This window comes from Gopherus evgoodei, chromosome 10, assembly GCF_007399415.2.
Source record: "Gopherus evgoodei ecotype Sinaloan lineage chromosome 10, rGopEvg1_v1.p, whole genome shotgun sequence".
NCBI lineage: Eukaryota > Metazoa > Chordata > Testudines > Testudinidae > Gopherus > Gopherus evgoodei.
Window position 1 is genome coordinate 62,404,856 of NC_044331.1, and position 16,394 is coordinate 62,421,249.

Genomic DNA, 16,394 nt, shown 5'->3' on the forward strand with positions numbered 1-16,394 from the left:
AAAATTACAGTATTTAAAACTTGCATTTTATTTACAGGTAAGTTAAAAGAAGACCAAAATTCTGTGTTAAACAAAAGTAATTCAAAGACAGCAGGCTCCAAATCAAATCACCTTGAACCACCAGCACAAGCATCACATCAGGTAATTTTTTCTTTCTCAAGCTTTTTACAATTTTTATTTTTAAATTTGGAGTGTTTACAAATTCCAACTAACTAGCTCTTCATGAATCTCTGATATACAACTTAATGGGAATTAAAACAGGCTTTTAAAGGACATTTTTACTAAAAGACGCTATCATTACCCTTTGCCAAGGAATCTAGTTTAAAACAAAATGTAAGTTTACTCCTTTGAGCCACAAGGAGGTAGTATTGTATTATGAAAAGAGTAGTAAAGTCTTCAGTGACCATGAAATACTTTTACTACAATAATGACTCCTAAAATGGTGGAGATTCTAACAAAAATCTAACTATTAGAAGAAGCAGTATTGAAGCAAGAACATCAATCAAATAGGTATTGCTACATGCTAAAATGAACTTTTCTAAAAATTATTGTAGAAAATGTTGCAGTGGAATATCTATCATGGGGCAAAGACCAGCAAGGAAAATTTCAGTCAGGAGGTGGGGAGGAAACGTTCTGAAATTGAGTGAGTGAAAAGGGGGGTGAAAATTTCACCCATCAGGGGTCCAAGACTTTCTGTATTCAGTCCTTATCCAGTATCTAAAAATTAGTGCTAGAATGAGGGAGCAGTAAGTTAAAGATCAAGTATCTAAATGTGAATGTTTTATAACTATTCCACCCACAAATAAATTCCACTAATTTGAGTTGCCAGAATGAGGCACTGTTCACAATCAATTGTGCACATGTTCAAAACATGATCATGTGTGGTCTCTGGGGTCCATATATGGGGGTATTTGAATATTCCATTGGGTTCTACTAAGCTGCTTTGGCTTGGCTTATCCATGGTGGGGCTCAAGTACCCTGCTGGGTTCTGCGATGCTTCTTGTGCTTTGCTCCTCTTTGATTGGGGACCAAAAAACAAACAAACAAAAACTCTAGAACGTCACCCACTCATGGTACCACAGCGAGAGATCATTCACTGTGGATTGTGCAGATCTGCAATCTGTATTCCCACCCCATTCTTCTATCTTGCATGCCTTAATGATACTTTAAAGTAAGTATGCCATTGCTCATGATTGGGCATGTGAGTTAACATCCCACTGAGATGTATGGGTCACCTCACATTTCTTGGAGCTGTTATTCCAGACACAGATAGGTGTCACTGTTTTGGTTACTTCTCGTTTTCAAGGTTCTCTTCAACCATAACCACTAACTCGTCTCTTAAATTATATAGATATAGATAATAGCAACTTGGGAGAGGAGCTGGTATACCATACTGCTGCATACTAGCCCGGTTTGAACCCTGGGCAGGCCACTATAAAGGGTACACCACACAGCACCTTCAGTTTTGTAGAGGTAAGACGGATCAAAATGTCATCTTCAAGGGACATCTGTTTCTTCTTACCTCCTAATAACATTTGAGCATCTGCCTCCCACCCATCCATCCACTGCTGAGACACAAAACTATCTAATATCTATAGGCAACCCACACAGCAGCTGAACAAGAAGCATGACAAGTAAGAGGCTGGAGCCTCTCCCTAACTGCAGCATCACATTATGGATGAAAGGAAGCCTGGTTCTGTAAAGTACAGGCTCTTCAGTATGGGTACTGTCTTTTGTGTTTATGCCCAGCATATTCTGTCCACTATCTTGAAACAAATAATATTAGTTCATTTCTATTGAAGGGTTTGGGGATGGCTTCTGAGCACTGAGACTGAAAATGTAACTCTGGATGGAGCTCTCCCTTCTTGGACAGGAGCATCATTTGTTATGGGATAGCGGTGGCAGTTGCCTCTTTCCCCTTCACCTCCCCCCCCAGCTTTTCATAGGTCTTTATGCTCCATTATATCTCTCTTTTTGTCCCATCCCTGATTTTTTTAGAATATTATATAATAAATGTGATGGGTTCCATCTAGGGTGCCACTTGGAACTAGGGTACAGCTTTTTCCCCGAGCTATGATTCCCACACACTTCACTTCAACTCACTGGTTTAGATAAAGCAAAAACGAATTTATTATCTACAAAAGATACATTTTAAGTGATAGCAAACAGATCAAAGCAGATTACTGAACAAATAAAATGCAAACTAAGCTTAATATATTGAATATGACTAGCAGATTCTCACCCTAAGATGATACAAGTAGGCTGCAGATTCTTACGGGGCAAGCTGCACCTATTTTACAACTTGGAATCCCCAGGTGTTTCATTCACAGGCTAGAAATCCCTTTAGCCTGGGTCCAGCACTTCCCTCAGTTCAGACTTTGTTCCACAGGTGTTTTTAGGAGTCTTCTTGGGTGGGGAGTGAAGAACACCAGATGATGTCACTCCCTGCCTTATATAGCTTTTACATATAGCAGGAACCCTTTGTTCCCAAAGCTTGGTTCCCAGACTAGTCTGTGGAAAGCTACTGACATCCCATGATGGAGTCCAGAGACATGTGGTCTAATCACATGTTGTTGAGCAGTGGTTCCCAAACTTTAACAATCTGTGAACCCCTTTCACTAAAATGTCAGGTCTCGCGAACCCCCTCCTAAAAATGAATATTTCCAGGGATTTTCTCCTTTACCTGAGTATAAATTATAAAAGCAGTGATCTTGGAAATATAAATTTTGTTTTTATGACATGCTTATTACACACTATTATTTAGCAATACAGTATTTTTATTACATTATGAAAATGGCAACACTCTTCCAAGATCTGACTTTTGTAGCTTGTATCACTTTGAACAAGCCCGTTATAAGACAAGGCTCCTATGTTTCATCAAGGAGTATCAGATGTGAAACAGCATGGAGGCATTTAAGAAGCCGACTCAAAGAATTCCACTTACACAAGCATTCAGTCTTGAGCAGTCCAGGCAAACAATGCGTGTTACAACAAAGCTTCAACTTGTTCTTCATAATTTTAAAAACTATACTAGCTGCCTATTTAATTTTAAAAACAGCAAAAAATATCCACTTCCTTTTCCATTTCTAATAAAGAGTTTTTTGAAGTTTATATCTCCTCAGTGTGATAGACATACTTGCTTTGGTCTGCTTAGGTCTTGGAAGTCCAGGGACTCCGGGCTGCTGGCCCCGTGCTGCCCACGGTCCCTAGGGACAGCTCTATCCACCATTAGGGAATTTTTTCCTGAGAATCCCCTGTAACATTTCGCAAACCCCCAGGTTCACAAACCCCAGTTAGGGAACCACTGTTGTAGAGTCATAGCAGCCATTATTTGGAGGCTGTCTGTAACATTTTCAGGAAAGCTCCCCAGGTGGGAGATAAGCTTATCCTAAGGCTTGTTGTTTTTTCCTAATGGCCCATTGCCCTGAAAAGATCCTTCCCCACCCACTATCTAGACTTAAAGCATCTTGTCTAGTGGACGTTACCCAGGTGTAACTACATTTGAAATACAGATACATAGTCAATATTCATAACTTCAGATACAAAAATGATACATGCATACAAATAGGATAATCGTATTCAGCAAATCATAACTTTTCCAATGACACATCCCATGACTTATTTTGCATAAAATACATTGTAATCCTATCATCATATCACTATGAAGAATATGGAGTGCAGTGTCACAATTGTCACATATAGTATTGTATATGCTGACATAGCTTTGCTCCCTTGAATTTTTCTGAAATTATGTCCCTGCTTTTGAGAAAGTGACTTATATGACTTGCAGAGCTTTCCATTGGGTTAGGGCTGGGAGCCATGGGAGAGTAATATCTGCAGAAGGTGCCAGCACATGGCGAAGGGGAGACTCCAATCATTTTTCTGTCTTTTTCACCTCAAAGAGATTGGCTGGGATCCTTCTAAGGAAGCACCGTGGGGAAGAAAAAGGGGTAATGTGATTCTTGAAAGAGCTTAATGGTAGGAGGGAAGGGATTGACTAATGCCAGGGAAGGTCCGGGTGAGAAAGAGATCTGATTCTATCCACCCGAGAAATGTTTGCATGTCTTGTGCTAAAAGCATAAAACCAAATGTGGTAACAGGATTTTATGATCTATCTTGTGACCTGTCAGGACTATAAATGTTTAGTGGAACAGTACAGATGCTTCCAGGAACAGTGAATTGTTTTCAGTCTAAAATATTTTGTTAATAGATGTACAGAACTGTCTACAGTATATCCTCAGGGGTAACTGATTATCAGAAAGAAAAATGTATAGGCAGAAAAGGCATTTATATGGTTTGGGATTTTTTTAAACTAACTATACTACTAAGAGAAGGGTGGAACCACTGTTGTCAGTCCTGCTTTTTATTATTCTGTTCTTCTGGATGTTCAAAAGGCTCTGAAACCAGAATGACTCTTCTAAAATAGCTATGACAGACTCTCTTCACAGCTGCACTTGTATTTCTTCTGAGATCGAATCTAAGCAGCAGTTTTTAAAGATCGGTCAGTTTAACTTTTTTCTTTTTTTGATGACCTACATAGAGTGCAAGCTTTCTGCTCTGGTAATTGCCAGTGAGATAGGAACATCAACTCTTTCTTTCAGCATTTTACATTGTTCTGTACCAATATCATACAATCTGATTGCAGGATGGCTGTCAAAATTCCCTAATAATAATTAAAACTTCATCAAGATACCTATAGTATTATTCATATTGGTAAAGTTTACTTTTTTAAAACCTTTCCATCCTGTGGATGTGCTGCTCTCTGGCTGAATAGAATCATAGATTATTAGGGTTGGAAGGGACCTCAGGAGATCATCTAGTGCAACCCCCTGCTCAAAGCAGGACCAATCCGCAAATCCCTAAATGGCCCCCTCAAGGATTGAACTCACAAACCTGGGTTTAGCAGGCCAATGCTCAAACAACTGAGCTATCCCTCCCTAGCTATCTCTCTCTAGGTATTTTTTGGAAAATTTATCAGAGTGCAATAACAGAACACTGGATAGATTTGCATAGTCACAATTCAATTAGATATAATGTTGACCTCTACAGCACTCATTTTGGGACAACTAAAAATAATCTTAGCACAATGTTTGTTAGTAGTGTCTTCTGCTTTTTGCGGAGTGCGGTGGGAGAGTATTGGATTTATGGAAAATAAAATCAGTTAGCAAAACGTAAGCATGTGTGTAGCAGCAATAGATTATTTCCTGTGACTGTTCTGGTCTGTTGACCTCTTAGAGACTGTAAAATACTCTAGTTTAGAGGGAGTCTTTACCACTTTTTTAAAAAAATCCTTCCAAAGTAACACAAATTCAATAAATAAAGCATTTCAGCATGACATATCAGAAAACAAAACAACTTAACAAAATACTCTTCTTTGTTTTGAATTTAGTATTCTTATCCATAGAGTCATTCTAAGAATTACTGAACTAATGAATACCTAAAATGAGACTAATGCAGCGTTATTTACCACAATACAAAAAACTTTTTTGGTAAAGCTGATACAATGAGCTCCTTAACATTTTTGAAACTATTTCCTAAAATGGAAACACTTAATCTGAATCAAAAGTTAGCACACTCTGGTTGATTTGTTCATATTGTAGCATTACTGTAATATTTCTAAGTTATTCACCTTTTTTTTTTTTAATGCTCCCTAGGTTCTTGAACAGTTTCCACATCTTCCTCCACTACCAAGAATACCTCCATACCCAGAACTCAAGGATGGATTCAGAGACACTGTGCCACCTCAGAAGCCTGAACTAAAACTGGCTCAGGTGCAAAATCCAAAAGGTATTGCACTCTCATGGACTGTTACAGAGATTGATCCCAAGTGCGCTCCTGTAGAGAGCTATCACTTGTTCATATACCATGAACACTCCAGTAACAGTACTGCACCTCACTGGAAGAAAATAGGAGAAATAAAGGCTTTGCCCCTACCAATGGCTTGTTCTTTATCACAATTTACAGCCTCCAAGAAGTACTACTTTTCTATACAATCAAAAGATGTATGTGGACGTTATGGACCGTTTTGTGATATACAATCAATTACTTTAATTTCTCTGGAAGACTCATAAGTTACCTCAATAACTGTTACACGGTTGTTTCAGTTAGAAATATTGTATTTTTATTTGTAAACAACTCAGAGCCAAGGAATGAATTGTACCACAGACTGTATTCACTCAGTTCCGTTTCTTATCTATCATGCCAACTATCTGTTATTTATATTCTGAGCATTGTTCTATGCATTTTATAAGTTGTTTCTAATAATTTGATACTAAGAATTCTGTTTATAAATCTAATTTCAGTTCTGTGTTTAGTTTAGTTATTTTCCTTCTCAATCCTTCCCCTCCCTCCCATTCCTTTCATGTAGGATGTACTTGGGGCAAAAAAGGAATAAGTTTCTACTTGGTAACTATGAATTGTGATGATGATCATGAGGTGAGAAATGGAACATGTCATGAGTTTTGTGGTGTTTTGCTCACCCTTTTTGTTTTTTTGTGGAATAGTGGGTTTTTTGTGTTCTATTTCCTTCACTAAATGGTGCACAAGCTTTCAGAAGGTTTTAGTTCTTGTACTTCTGTACTCAGAGTACTACAGGAGCATCTCCATGATTCTGGAGCCTCTGAAAAATGCTTGTAAGGATGAAAGTCTCTGTATACAATGGGATGATATTTAAACACTATAGTTCCTGTATTATTACTACCATCACTTGAGACAATCAGCTGGACCATGATCTTTTTAGAGATGCTGCATTGTAAAGGAACACCAGGAGATTGTTTCATTGTCACCCATTTGGGACAAGAATTAAGCTTCTGGGAAAGTTGATTAAAATGTTTATAAATAAATGTTTTCCAGTGCTGTATAAGTACTTCACCTGATTGTTTCTTCTAATATTAAAGAGGCTTCACTTGCCTTTAGGTGTGGTACAATGGTAGTTATTACTTATCCAGACAGACATTTGATAATGCCACAAAGAATTAGGTGACCCATTACTTAAGTTAGTGATGGTTCTAGAATATTAGTTTACAAAATTATTAATTACAAAGGCAGTGTGGTGGCAGTTGGCTTTCTGTTTATGTAGATATGTATATTGAAATGAATTTGGTGATATTTGTAGTGTGTCCATTACAGCAAGTATATAAAGAAATAGTCAATATCTGGATTAATTTAAGCAACATATTTTTTATTGTATAGTTTAGATCATGTTATGTAAGTTACTCACAATATTTAAAAAACCCAGTAAGTTTGATTCTTTCTATATTAAACAAAAGTTTTCATATAAAGAGGTATTTTAAAAGATGGCAAAATTCTAACAAAGCAACTTGAAAGATCATTTTGTTGCAATAATTTGCTGTTCTTTGGCCTCTACGTATTCTCACTCTTGGGTTGCACCCTTGGTGCATCTTGAGTGGTGGAATACTTTCTAACAGTGCCTGTTGGAGTGCTCTCCTGCCTTTTCCCTCACTGTTCTTGAGCATTCTGAGGATGAGCCTATATAAAAGCATGGCACTCAGGAAACTTCAGTTCATTCTAACCAGGGTTGTGGATAGACTAGATTAGAACCTCTCCAGAACCACCTCTTCAAGCAAGAAAGCATCATTAGCTAGTTTTAGTCATAGTTAGCTAGCTAGGATTAATTATATTGTTTTGTTCAGAAGTTTTTATTTTTTTACATGTCTTAGGATCCTGTAGCTTCTCCACTCCAGCTCCAACTAACAGTAGGAGCAGTAGCACAAGTTCACTGCTTGTTCAGCCTATAGTAACTGATCGAGAAGATAGTGTAGTCCAAGTATCTCCAAAAGGGAAAGATATAGGTGATAAAAGAAAGACAGTAGCTTCTCCCGTGGGGAATGTGGGGTAGAGAGAGATAAAAGATAGAATAGCATATTCAAATTTCTCCAATTTCCCTGTCCTAAATCTCTATGGACTCACAAAGGAAGTTTACTTCTCCCTTTTCAGTTTTAAGGTTGCCAAGACCTTTCACCACTATCTGCTGCTTCTGATCTGAGGTCTGATTAGTCAGATAGGGATAGGCAAGTTATTCTACCACCTCAGTTCCAGTCACCTGACCAAAAAACAGTTTCAGAGCAGGCATTAGACCAATGCTCCACCTAGTCCAAACAGACACAGACTATGCCTATATCATGGCAGGTTCTATGACAGAGAACCTGTTTCTGGTGTCTTGCAGTTTCCTCCTTGGGCTGGATGAGTGTACTAGCTTTCTTTGAGATTCTATATGGAGGTTGAGAATAGCCTTTATAGAGGAGTCATTCCCTCCAAGACCTCAGGGGAAGCCCCATTCACCAGATGTAGTGCTCTGGAATGCTATCCTTTGATTGTCTCGACATTTTATCTGAATAACCATCTATGGGATGTGGAATTTCAGGACACTGATCTAATGCCTGGTGACTAGACATCACCAGATGACAGTGGAATTGCTGCAACATCCTCCCTGTCTGAATATACCATAAAATTTCATGATATGGTATCTAGACGGGCTTCTACTTAAATGAAAAGGTTACTTCCACAGAAACTGATGTTATCGCTCATTCTGACTTTGATATTCTGGGAACCCCTTCTAATTCCAAGATTATTGTACCAGCATTAAAAGGACTTTTACAACCCACCAGAACAACGTGGTCAAATCCAGCAATGAATTTGGCAGTGCACTGGAGGATCAGACTATTTAGGTTTACCCCTATTTGTATGACTGGCTCACAAAGGCCTTACAGAAGTCCTCATATATGTTTAGTTTTTGAGAAAGTGGGACTCAGAATAAATTGAAAGAAATCTTACCTTCTTTTACAGAAAGTCTTTTATCTGGGTGATTTTTAGATTCTCAAGCAAGAAAGGCTTTCCTTCCAGAGGCAAGTCTGCCATTCTCAAACATCAAGATAATTCCAACCAACAGTAATATTCTTCCCCGGTGATAGGCCTTATGGTTTCAGTAATATATTCTTCCATATGCTTATCTCAGAATGAGAACACTATAACATTGGTTGGTAATAAATTACCTGTCAAGTTCAGACAACACATATATGAAAGCTAATTCTCCCAAAATTGGTGTTCCTATCTCTTCATGGATATAGCACATCCCACCCTGGGATGGGGAGCTTGCTTCAACAACGTAACAGCCCACAAGTCATTTTCTTTTGAGTGATTGTTTGCATGTATTCCACTTCTAATGACTGAAAAGCAATGATTTTGTAGGGTGGCGATGGGTGCTCAATTTAATTGAATTTCTGCCAAATCAGACATTGGCTCCTAATACTGTGGCTAAAGAATAATACTGTGTAGAAGTGTGGGCAGATCACAGTGAAGCTGCCCTGCAGTTTTCAGAGATTGGTATGCTTTCCCCGGGAAACTGCACAAGCTGCTTGACTCAGGTGGAGTGGACTTTAAACTGCATGGGTGGATCTAATCTTGCTAACTCATAGCAAGATTTAATACAAGTAAGCACCCATTAACACAGTATTTGGGTAGGCATTGCTTGATCCCTCATTCTGTCTTCAACACAAGAAGTAGCCTAGGGTTGCTCCTGAATGACGTCAGCCTGATCAGGTAAAATGATAGAGCTTTAGCTACACTGAGGGTATTCTGCATCTGTTCAGTTTTTATCTTGCAATACTTTGCTTGTCACCTCATACCTATATAGTAGTCTCTTGTGAGAGATCTTATCAAATACTTTTTGAAAGTCTACAGTAGTTTCTATTTTATATACTACATTGACACATTAAAAGAATTCTATCAGATTAGTGACGCATGGATTTTCCTTTGCAGAAATCATACTGGTTAGACCCTACCTTACCATAATATTGTGTTCCTTGTGAAATTTCTGCAATTCCCTGGGAACGCCCTCAGAGACCTTTTTTAAAATACAGTACAACACTTACTACTTTACCACTCCTGTGGTGTAAAAGTTGTTTTTAATTACATATCTTTGCTAACAACTCAGTCATTTCACAGATGAACTCCTTCACAACTCTTGGATTCATATAATCTGAATCAGTTGGTTCCAGGTCCTCCTTATTAACCAACAAAGTGGAGTTCTGGGTAGGTAATTCCCCAACATCATCTGTGGTGAAGACCCGCACAAAACAAAACAACCCATAACCTTTAGCTTTGCAGCTGGGTCCTTATCTTCCTTAATTTTAACCCCTGCTGACCCAGCAGATGCACTGATTCTTTTGCAGGCTCTTGGCTTCTGATATGTTTAAATAATTCCTTGTTTATTTTATACTGTTAGCTGTTTACTCTTCAGAATCTATTTTATACCTCCTAACTTCCCTCTGAGTTACCGTATGGCCTGCTGTAACTTGTATTCCTGTTTATTAGCTTCATTAGGATTTGATTTTCAAAAGTTCAAAGAGCTGTTTTTCTTGAATAACTTTTTCAATCTTGCCTTTTAGTTATATATTTGTCTCTTTTTTTGCTTAGTAGTGTGCATGCCTTCTTAGATGTGGTATGGATTTGACTTAAGAAAAGCATAAGATAGTCCCATAATTTTACTAGTACCTTTGACTAGCCCTCTCCATATTGAAATCTCCCTTTCTAATGTTTAGAGTTACTGTATCAATATCTGGAATCTTATTTCCCCTTAAGAAGTTGAACTTAACTATGGTATATTGTAGTCACATAATTCTCAAAAGTGATTCTAACAGTAGCTATTCTGTTGTGTATAAGACTGAGTTGAAGAAAGCCTCTTCTCTTGTGTATTTTAGAACTAGTTGTTTAGAGAAACAATTTAAATGGTTGCTTCTTCAAACAATACTTTGTCCTGTTGTGCCATTGAATCAGTTTGCACATAGGTATCCAAAGTTCCCTCAGCAGTGTCATTGTCCTAGACTTGGCTGGCAGTTTGACCTCTGAGTATTGTGTGCTCATCTTTTTGAGTCAGAAACGATTAGTGTAGCCCTCTTAATATATTTACATTCTGACTGCAGAAGCTTTATACCCATCCATAGTCAGCCACGTGGTGGTGTTCTCCATTCAGTGCTTCTCAGTAGATTTGACTGAATCTTTTAAATAATGTGCTGTTCAGTCACCTCTTTGACATAGTCTTATCTTTTCTGGGTAGTTCATAGTTAAGTCCTAGCCTAACTGATATGTCATGTTTCAGTAGTACTTACTATATGAAAGGCCTCTGCCATTGCCAGGCATTTTAATATTGCTTTTAAGCGTCTTGTACATAGACCTCACTTTCACTTTTTTACAGATGCCTTGTTCATTTCTCTCCTTATACTTCACTGATGGCCCACACACTTCTTGTGATCTTTTCCTGGCCTGGTTTGTGTTTTGGGTCCTTCCTTTCGCTGAATACAGATCTTTGTATTACTTACATCCTCGAACTAATTTCTTTTTAAATTATGTGCTCTTCAGCTTCTGTCATTTCCCTTACTTTCTAGTTTAAACACTCAGCCAAAACCTTATTAAATTTATATGCTAGCAATATGGTTTTACTTTGCTGAAGGAGCAGGTTCCACTTGAATCAAGGGTCCCTCTTCATAGCCACACAGTGAGACCCTGAAATTCCTGCTGCTTAGCTACTTCCAGTCACCTAGAGGCAAATAAAGAAAAGCTACCTTATCTGACTAAATACTTCTTGCTACTTCTCCCGTAGTGAACCACCAATTTTTTATTTATAGTGTCTTAATGAGGATCTCACAGGGAAAGTAAAGAGCTATTAATTTTTACTTATTTGCACAGAAATACTCACACACAATGTTTAAATGGATCCAGAACTTTAAGGCAATGTAAGGGCTATCAAATGTATCAAACTTGCTGTTATAGTACAGTAGTTGTTTCTGCTTTATTTTCATGTACAATTTCAGAGTATATAAAACAGAGAAAATGGAATATTTTCAAGGCCGAGTAGGTGGTAAGACTATCCTAAAACTATGTTTTTCCTGTCACAAGACAAAGATCAAACTTTTCTTAGCATTTTCTTTGTGTACAAAAGATTCACAATTGGTCTAACTAAACTATGGCAGCATCTATAGATGGCTGTATGTACTCTTCCAGCATATTCTGTTTGCTTTAGGGAGTTAGGGCTTTCATTATGAAAGCATGATTGTGTATACATGTATGTACATATGCATGCTGGATCTTACATATTTAATATTCAAACTATAAAATGACCCAGGCAAAATGCTTTACTGTAAATAACTGAAGTATCTGTCAAGTAACCAGTTAGTGGCACTGTTAGTTTTTATACTGTAATGTATGAATTTGTATAAAAGTATTGGACTGTTTAGCCATAAATCAGTTACATAGTTTTGGTCCAAGTATTTGCTTTATAATTTCATTAGATCATTTTACTGTTCATTACATGAAACGTAAGCCAGGATATCAGATTCTTGGGGTGAAGTCTTCTTTAACCCTTTCCTTATAGTACATCTGTTTATATACAGAACAAATTCTAGTCTTTTTGTACCCAATTATTCCTTTAACAGAATGAAGATTTGGGGACAAACATTTTACAGATTAAAGGAGTGTTAGTTGGTAACTTCACAAGTTCAGACACATTTAGAAGGGAAATAACACAGATAAGAGACTAGCACTGTCATGTTACAAGGACAAAAAGGCATAGTACTAGGACTGCTTTAAATCTAGTTTCTCTCTTACTCTACCTGTTCTCTAAGCCAGTAGTTTCTTCCTGCCCCCTGCAAGTAATACATAAACACCACCACTTTGGGAAACAGAGCAAGACCAGTTCCTGTGTTTGAGATAATTCACTGGGTTGCATCCATTCCTGCCTTGTGAGTAATCAAACAAGTTCTCACTGAAGCTGTGTAGGTCATCTATTTAACTGATTTATAGGGTGTAGTTCGGACTTCAGTAGAGCTGTGCTACTTTGCATTAGCTGATCTGTCTCAAATGTAATAGTTACAGGCCTATTCAAAACCTACTAGGTTTCCTTTTCTAAGCCTAAGGTTTGTCCAACTGCGGTAGTAATAAAAAGGCCATGAGTAAGTATGCCAAACTATAAAATGCTACTTTAAACACTGAAGCTACAATAGACAAGTAAAAACCACCACCTTTTATGAAGGTGGATTGACCAACTTTTAAATCTAACCAAATCCATAATTTACAGTACAGAGCATTTAAGTCTAATAACCTAGTACAGGTTTATATCTGTTATTTCTATATAAAAAAATCCTTAAGTCATTTTGAGGAAGTTTAAGTAAACAGGGTTAAATGCAGGACCAGCACCAGGGTTTCTCGTGCCCTAGGCACACAGCCATTTCACCGCCCCTCCCCCCCCGAGCTGATCCTGCGGCTCCAGTGGAGCTGCTGCAGGCATGCCTGTGGGAGGTCCACCGGAGCCATGGGAGCAGCTGACCAATGACTACGGCAGCTCCACCGGGGCTGTGGACCAATGGGCCCTCCGCAGGCATACCTGCGGCAGGTCCACTGGAGCTGCCTGCTGCCCCCCTGGCAAAATGCTGCCCCCTCAATAATCCTGGCACCCTAGGCGATTGCCTAGGCTGCCTAAATGGTAGTGCTGGCCCTGGTTAAATGGCTTAGGAAGACCCCCATCTGTGGAGGTTGAGCAGGTGTGTTTAGGCTCCTTCAAACATTCCCAACAGAAGTTAAATGCTACCTGTACATCTTTTGCCAGGCTTTCCTAATGTGTAGTCCTGAATAATACTTTAGCAAGAAGGTCACTTTCCTTTTCATTTGGTATGAAAAAGTAAATACTTCATGCTAACTTGTGTATCCAAACCCATGTGTGCTATCAGTGGGGCACATATTGGCTTTAAAAAAGCCTGAACTAGAGGCAAGCAAATTTTAAAGGTAGATTAAGACCATGCACAATGCAGAGTTAAGAGCATATAAGGTTTGTTTTGTTTGTAAGTTAGCTTCAGCATGTACAAACACAACCATTTCAAGACCCAAAGTGTGTAATGAATTGATGGGCAATTTGTACTGCTTGAGGATGATCTGGAAACACTATGAAAATAAAATCCATACTCCAGCATTCAAAAAAAAGGAGTGGTTTACTTTTTCAGAGCAAGGGGTTTTAATAAAAGCTTGTAGAGCATGATTGCAGAGTTATAAACAGCAAGAATGCAGGTTCCCTACTATGATAGACACTGAGTATATCTTTGAACTCCCATAATGTTTTTTTAAGTGATATACTGTGTGTCTTATTCTTTCCCCACACTTATCCCCAAACACATCTTGATTTCTAACAACGTAATAAGCATGTACTGTAACTTTTCCAGATGGAGGGTGTGAACCATTTAGAGGGCAGGATCAAACTCTTGTTAATGCCTAGGTTAGGGATAGCCATTTGAAGTTGTGAAACATACAAAAGAAATTTAATTTGGTCTTGGCTTGTTCAGAATCTTGACCCCAGCTAGAAGAGTGTTCCAGGAAACTTGCATTATTTTTTCCATACTCTTTCATACTAAGAACACAGTACATTTTTAGAAAAACAATACCTTTACTACAAAACCACAAATGATTATATACAAAATGGTTATTGGAATTCTGCTTCTGTACTGCAATGACAGAAATAACTAGCTGCTGACATTTATTTACGTTTCCTTAATACTAGGTACATGATACCACTGATCAGAGTAAAAGCAAATGCAATCCAGGCTAAGATGAAGGAATATCCATATTGGCCACTATGAATATCAAACATGTATCCGTAACTCTTGTGCAGATCTTCATGCCTATTTGTGTAAATGGAGGCTGCAATCATAACACAGAGACCTGGAAGAGAAAGAAAGCATTAAAATAATGTCTGTATTATGCTTTAAAAGATTTAAAGCAGTTATACAGGCACACAGTATATAGTCCTTCAACCACTCTATTTGTCCCCTGCCCAGATACTGCTCTTTGCAAATCACTCTTCATCCTCATGACTGTATTTAGGAGTAATTCAGGGCTTCCAAATCCTTTTCTTAAGCCAGGTTTAAATAGTCATGTTATTAAAGTGCTGTCAGAGTTGGATGAAGTTTTTCAATCAAAACCTTTTTGGCAGAAAATGGAGATTGTGATACTGAAATGTGAATGTTTTGACAGATTTTTTTTAAACAGTAAAAAAAAATCAGAACATTTGAAATTTATTTAAAATGTAGTGTTAAACTAGAAATCTAACTAAAATGTTAGTTTTTTGTCTAAGTTTCCTCCCCCTCTCCCAAGCTTTCAATTTACTGGAAATTAAATAAAATCAGATCAGTCCAAAAGGAAGTTCAACTTTTCAACTTCTCAAAATTAAGAGTCCCCCACCACCCAAAAAAAGAAACTTAGTCTAACTGTCAAGTACCATGTTGGTCTGAAGAGAAATAGGATGTTTCCAGGCATATGGGCAGTTCTAAATCTATACTTCATGAAAGTAAAAATGAATATTTGTCTGCAAAGTTTGGAAAGTTATTCAAGTATGTTCCTAATGTGACAAAGTTCCTCCTCTACCTTGGTCGGTCCTGTGCTTATTGGCAGATTTGCTCACTTCACAAATTCACCCTGTGGGTCAGGAAACACCCCAGATACCTTCCTCTCTAGTAGAAGCCACAGTCCAGGTCAATTCCTCTTGTGTTTGATCAGGAGTTGGGAGGTTTGGGGGGGAACCCTGGCCCACCCTCTACTCCAGGTTCCAGCCCAGGGCCCTGTAGCTGTCTAGAGTGCCTCCTGGTACAGCTGCATGACAGCTACAACTCCCTGGGCTACTTCCCCATAGCCTCCTCCCAACACCTTCTTTGTCCTCACCACCAGACCTTCCTCCTGATGTCTGATAACACTTCAGTCCTCCAGCAGTATGCCGACTCACTCTGAGGGTACATCAGATTGCTCGGGGATCGATATCGCATCTCATCTAGACACGATATACGCTCGTTCCAGGATCGATATATCGATTCTGTAACTCCACCAACCCGAACAGAGTTGCGGAATTGACAGGGGGAGCCATGGACATCGATCCCGCTCCGTGAGGACGGTGAGTAATTTGATCTTAAATACTTCGACTTCAGCTACGTTATTCACATAGCTGAAGTTGCATATCTAAGATCTATTTTCCTCCGTAGTGTAGACCAGCCCTCAGCTTCTTGCACGCCTCTTGCTCCCAGTTCCTCACACTCACTTCCTCTCCTCTGACTCCCTTTGGAGTGACTGGAGTGAGCCCTTTTATAGCATCAGAGGGGCCTTAGAGTCAGGTGCTTAACAGCCTCACTTGACTCTTAACAGGTTAATTGGAGTCAGGTGTTTTCATTAGCCTGGAGCAGCCCCTGCTCTGGTCACTCAGGGAACAGAAAACTGCTTCTCCAGTGGCCAGTAGATCTCCTTTCAACTACTCTGCTGTTCCCAACTGGCCTGGGTCTATCACACTAAGTTAGTACATGGAAGTTTACCTGGGTTTTCTTTTAAAATTCTAACATATCTCAGAGCAA

General features: G+C 38.6%; 2 protein-coding genes across 5 annotated transcripts in view; one reads left to right on the forward strand and one right to left on the reverse strand.

Annotated features, from left to right (window-relative positions):
- Positions 1-7,272, forward strand: part of ATF7IP2 (activating transcription factor 7 interacting protein 2) — a 77,501-nt gene extending 70,229 nt beyond the window's left edge. For all 4 annotated transcript variants that reach the window (XM_030577266.1, XM_030577265.1, XM_030577269.1 and 1 more), the window contains 2 exons: positions 38-141; positions 5,655-7,272. In XM_030577266.1, the coding sequence (XP_030433126.1) occupies positions 38-141; positions 5,655-6,071 (521 nt within the window). In that variant the 3' untranslated portion in view covers positions 6,072-7,272. The remainder of the gene's footprint in view (positions 1-37; positions 142-5,654) is intronic.
- Positions 7,273-11,721: 4,449 nt separating this feature from the next.
- The window catches only part of EMP2 (epithelial membrane protein 2), a 41,891-nt gene continuing 37,218 nt past the window's right edge, over positions 11,722-16,394 (reverse strand). Inside the window, exon 5 of the mRNA XM_030577270.1 lies at positions 11,722-14,721. Within this exon, the coding sequence (XP_030433130.1) occupies positions 14,537-14,721 (185 nt within the window). The 3' untranslated portion in view covers positions 11,722-14,536. The remainder of the gene's footprint in view (positions 14,722-16,394) is intronic.